At 40.7% G+C, this 5,342-nt stretch overlaps 2 protein-coding genes across 2 annotated transcripts; both read left to right on the top strand.

Annotated features, from left to right (window-relative positions):
- The first annotated feature begins 797 nt into the window (after positions 1-797).
- LOC110727253 lies at positions 798-2,192 on the top strand. The gene has a single exon (XM_021906819.1). It carries the CDS (start codon positions 798-800, stop codon positions 2,190-2,192), a length of 1,395 nt encoding a protein of 464 aa, XP_021762511.1.
- Positions 2,193-4,553: 2,361 nt separating this feature from the next.
- Positions 4,554-4,997, top strand: LOC110727252. Its single transcript, XM_021906818.1, has one exon. The coding sequence runs from the start codon at positions 4,554-4,556 to the stop codon at positions 4,995-4,997; it is 444 nt and encodes a 147-aa protein (XP_021762510.1).
- Positions 4,998-5,342: the final 345 nt, after the last annotated feature.

The following is a 5,342-nucleotide window of genomic DNA, read 5'->3' as shown; positions in this document are numbered from 1 at the left end:
ACAATAGAAACATGGAAGAAGGCACGAAATCTCTTTTGGAGTATGGTATTCCTGATACAACAACCGAACTCCTCTCAAGCATTGTTAGACCACTTGTCACTGCTCAGAACTTCGAATTGATACCACAATTCATTCAATTCATCTCCAATGATTCGTTTGCAGGCACATCTCATGATTGCCTAGTGAGTCACATTGATAGTTTCTTGGAGAAATGCGATACTATGAAGTTAAATGGTGTTACGGATGATGCTCTTAGACTTCGCCTTTTTCCTTTTTCATTACGGGATAGGGCGAAGGAATGGTTGAGAGATGAAGGTTCTGGCTCATTTGACACATGGGATAAACTGGTGAAGGCTTTTCTAGTCAAGTTCTTGGGACAGGAAAAGACTGCAAGGTTGAGAAATGAGTTATCTACTTTTCAAGCAATCAGATGATGAGTCCTTATATGACGCATGGAGGAGATTCAAGCGATTGCAGAGATAATGCCCTCACCATGGTATTCCTGAATGGATGTTGATCCAAACCTTCTATAATGGTCTAACTCATGTGTTCCGAATCTATATTGACGCTGCATCTGGGGGTTCTCTCTTGACTAAGAACCCAACTTAGGCGAAGGAACTAGTTGAGAAGATGGCTGTCAATGATAACTATCACCTAGGAGGCTGAAATAGTGGAAGAAGGGAGGTAAATTAGATGTTGATGCTCTAACTCTTTTGACTAGCTCTGTGCAGGCATTTTCAAGCAAGTTTGACAGACTCTAAGCTGGATCATCCACTAGCTTACTTGAGACTTGTCAAATGTGTAATGTGCAAGGTCACATCGCACCTAATTGCCCACAAAATTCAAATAAGATATCAATCGAGGAAGCTAATGCATTCTACACTTCTAACCCCAAAAGGTCATATGACCCCCACTCTAACACATATAATGAAGGTTGGAAGAATCACCCAAAATTTTCCTACAAGAACACCCAAGCCCAACAAAACCCACCTCCACCACCACCTCGAAACAACAATTATAATGCACCACCTGGTTTCCAACTAAGACCACCTCTAGTCCAACAACCCATGCAACCTATGCAACCACCTCCTCAAAAATCTAACCTTGAGCTAATGATGGAGAACTTTATCACCACAACAAACAATTCCATCCAACAGTTGGCCAATCAGATAAGTCAACTTGCTCATCAAGTTGGCCAATCTTTAAAGACACCGGGTACCTTTCCGGGTCAAACAGTGCAACCACAAAAGGGGCATATGAATGCCGTGACCTTGAGGGGTGGAAAGCAATTGGAAAATCCTCCTATAAGGGAGCCATCAAAGGAGGTTGTTGAAGGAGTAGGCGCAAATGAAAAGGTGGTCGAAAGTACTATAATTGAGGAAGAGCCAAAGGAAACGACTCCACCACCACTTGCTCCATATGTGCCAAAGGTTACTTTTCCACAGAGGTTAGCCCAAGCTAAGTTAGAGATGAAGTATGGAAAATTTCTCGATATTTTGAAAAAGCTTCACATCAACATTCCATTCATAGATGCAATATCCGAGATGCCATATTATGCAAAGTTTTTAAAAGATATGCTCTCTAACAAGAAGAAGCTAGAGGAGAATGCTATAGTTGCATTGACTACAGAGTGTAGTGCAATTTTGCAAAATACACTTCCTAAGAAATTAGGCGATACGGGTAACTACTCAATTCAAGTGAAGCTTGGAGACATAGAAATCAACAGAGAATTATATGATCTTGGTGCAAGTGTGAGTCTTATGCCTCTCTTTATCTGCAAGAAATTTCAAATGGGTGAACTAAAGCCTACACGTATATCTCTACAACTTGCGGATCGATCAGTCAAGTTTCCTTTTGGTGTACTTGAAGATGTTCCTCTACACGTGGGAAAATTCTTTATTCCATGTGATTTTGTTGTGATGGAAATGGAGGAGGATGCACATGTTCCTATCATTCTTGGTAGACCATTCTTAGCTACTGCAGGAGCAATCATTGATATGAAGAATGGAAAGATCACTTTTGAAGTAGGGGATGAGAAAATGGGGTATTCACTCTTGAATGCTATGGGAACTCCTTCCATGGGAGAGACTATTTGTCAAGTGGATGTCCTTGATGATTTACAACGTGAGCAACTTCCCTTGATTAAAACGGAAGATGCACTTGAAATGGGTGTTAATAGGGAGTGTCAATGATGAAGATTGGGAAACAAGGGAGTACACAAGGTTACTAGAGGAAGCAAAAGCCAATCCAATCACCGCTCCAATCAAAGAAGTCCTTAGTGTATCGAGTGTTAGGGAGAGTACTACGCCTCCTGAGGTAGAGTTGAAACCCCTTTCCCTCTACTCTTAAATATGCATATCTTGGTCCTAATAATACATACCCTGTTATTGTTAATGCTTAGCTTAATGACACATAATTGGAGCAAATGCTCACTGTTTTGAGAAAATATAAAATGTTATTGGGTACACCATTGATGATATTAAGGGTATTAATCCCTCCTTTTGTATGCATAAAATCATTCTTGAGTAAGATCATGCCTCCTCTATAGAACCTCAAAGAAGGCTTAATCCAAACATGATAGAGGTAGTTAAAAAAGAGGTTCTTAAATTGCTTGCTGCAGGAATAATTTACCATATCTCAGATAGTAAGTGGGTTTTCCCTGTACAAGTAGTACCTAAAAAAGGAGGTATGACCGTTGTTAAGAATGACAAAGGTGAGCCAGTCGCCACTAGGATTGTGACAGGGTGGCGAATGTGTATTGACTATAGAAAGTTGAATAAGGCTACCCGGAAGGACCATTTCCCTCTCCCCTTTATTGATCATATGCTTGAACGTTTGGCTAAGCATTCCTTTTTCTATTATTTGGATTGATATTCTGGTTTCTTTCAAATCCTATTCATCCTTGTGATCAGGAAAAGACCACATTCACATGTCCATATGGAACTTTTGCATATCGAAGGATGCCATTTGGATTATGTAATGCTCCGGCCACGTTTCAACGTTGTATGATGGTAATTTTTTTAGGTCTCATAGAGAATTCTATGGAAGTATTTATGGATGTTTTTTCTGTTTATGGAACATCTTTCGATATATGTCTTAAAAATCTGAAAAAGGTGCTTCATAGATGTCAAGAATTCAACCTAATTTTAAACTTGGAAAAGTGTCATTTTATGGTACAACAGGGAATCGTTTTAGGTCATGTCGTGTCAAATAAGGGTATAGAGGTCGATAAGGCCAAAATAGAGGTCATTGAGCGATTACCCCCTGCGAACTCTGTAAAAGGAGTTCGAAGTTTCCTTGGTCATGCAGGTTTTTACCGTCGCTTCATTAAGGATTTTTCAAAAATTGCTCGACCTGTAACTGAGATTTTAGCCAAGGATGCTCCATTTATTTTTACTGATGCTTGTCTTGAAGCTTTTAACAGGTTGAAGAAAGCTTTGATCTCTGCTCCTATTATGCAACCCCCGGATTGAACCCTACCTTTTAAAATTATGTGCGATGCTAGTGACTATGCGGTAGGAGCCGTTTTGGGGCAACGAAAGGACAAAAAACTTCTTGCTATTTATTACTCTAGTAAAACTCTTAGCCCTGCTTAAATGAATTATGCCACAACTGAAAAAGAGATGCTAGCAGTAATTTATGCAATAGACAAGTTTCATTCTTACTTAGTTGGTTCGAAAGTAATAATTCATACAGATCATGCGGCATTGAGATATTTAATAAGTAAAAGTCACGCCAAGCCGCGGTTGATTCGTTGGATCCTTTAGTTGCAGGATTATGACATCGAGATAAAGGACACGAAGGGGACTGAGAATGTCGTCGCAGACTATCTCTCTCGCCTCCTCCTCGATAATGGGGATGGAGATGACCTCCCTTTTGATGATTATTTCCCTGCTGAACATTTATTAGGTCTTTCGAAAATTGAATCACCTTGGTATGCTGATTTAGCTAATTTTTTGTCCACAGGTACAATGCCTCATGGCTACTCGTCTTAACAACGAAAGAAATTCCTCTATGAGGCAAGGAGACACTTCTGGGAGGTTCCTTTCTTGTATAAGCTATGTGCGGATGCAGTGATCAGAAGATGCATCCCAAAGAGTGAGGTAAATAATGTCATTTCTCATTGCCATGACTTACCATGTGGTGGACATGCAGGTCCCTCGAAGACAATCGCGAAGATTTTGCAGTGCGGTTTTTATTGGCCAACCTTGTTCAAAGATGTATATTCCTATGTCAAGGCCTGTGATCATTGTCAATGGACGAGTAATATTTCTAGGAAGAATGAGATGCTACTCAACAACATACTCGAGGTCGAGTTGTTTGACGTGTAGGGTATAAACTTTATGGGTCTGTTTCCTTCTTCTCAAGGGAACTGATACATCCTAGTAGCCATTGACTATGTGTCAAAGTGGGTTGAGGCTATTGCTACTCCAACCAATGATGCCCGTGTGGTAAGCAAATTTTTCAAAAAAATTATTTTTCCCCGATTTGGTATCCCACGTGTGTTGATTAGTGACAGGGGAACACACTTCTTGGAGCATCGGTTCAAAGCGATGTTGAAGAAATATGGAGTACAACACAGGCTTGGCATTGGCTATCACCCACAAACCAGTGGTCAAGTTGAAGTGTCCAACCGAGAAATTAAGTCTATCTTAGAGAAAACGGTTGCAAGGACAAGAAAAGATTGGTCAGCTAAGATTGATGATGCGCTATGGGCATACCGAACGGCTTTTAAAATGCCAATTGGTACGACCCCATATAGACTTGTCTATGGGAAGGCATGCCACCTACCTGTTGAGCTAGAACACCGAGCATTTTGGGCCATTAAGAGCCTAAATTTTGATGCTAAAGCATCGGGAGAGAAGAGGTTGCTACAATTAAATGAACTAGATGAGCTCCGCCTCAAAGCTTCTGAAAGTTCAAAATTATACAAGGAGAGAACTAAAAAGTGGCATGACAAGGGCCTTGTGATAAGGGAATTCAAGGAAGGAGATTAAGTTCTTCTATTCAACTCACGACTAAAATTGTTTCCCGGAAAGCTTCGGTCTAGGTGGTCGGGTCCTTTCACCGTATTTAAGGCCTACCCCTACGGCACTATTGAACTATGGAACAAGACTGGAGGTACTTTCAAGGTCAACGGACAAAGGGTGAAGCATTACCGAGTCGGGGATCCTATCGAAGAGAAGGTGGACATCGCACTCTCTTCCCCATCGCTAACTCAGTGAGCACTAATGTGGTTGAGCGAGAGGCCTTATAAACAAGCGCTTGCGGGAGGCAACCCGTTTTCTTACTTTCTCTTATTTTCTTTTTCTTTCTTTTCTCCTTTTTAGTTTTGTGTTTGT

This window comes from Chenopodium quinoa, unplaced genomic scaffold (genome assembly GCF_001683475.1).
Source record: "Chenopodium quinoa cultivar QQ74 unplaced genomic scaffold, ASM168347v1, whole genome shotgun sequence".
NCBI lineage: Eukaryota > Viridiplantae > Streptophyta > Magnoliopsida > Caryophyllales > Amaranthaceae > Chenopodium > Chenopodium quinoa.
Note: the sequence above shows the minus strand (reverse complement) of the source record. Positions and strands in the feature narration are given on the sequence as shown.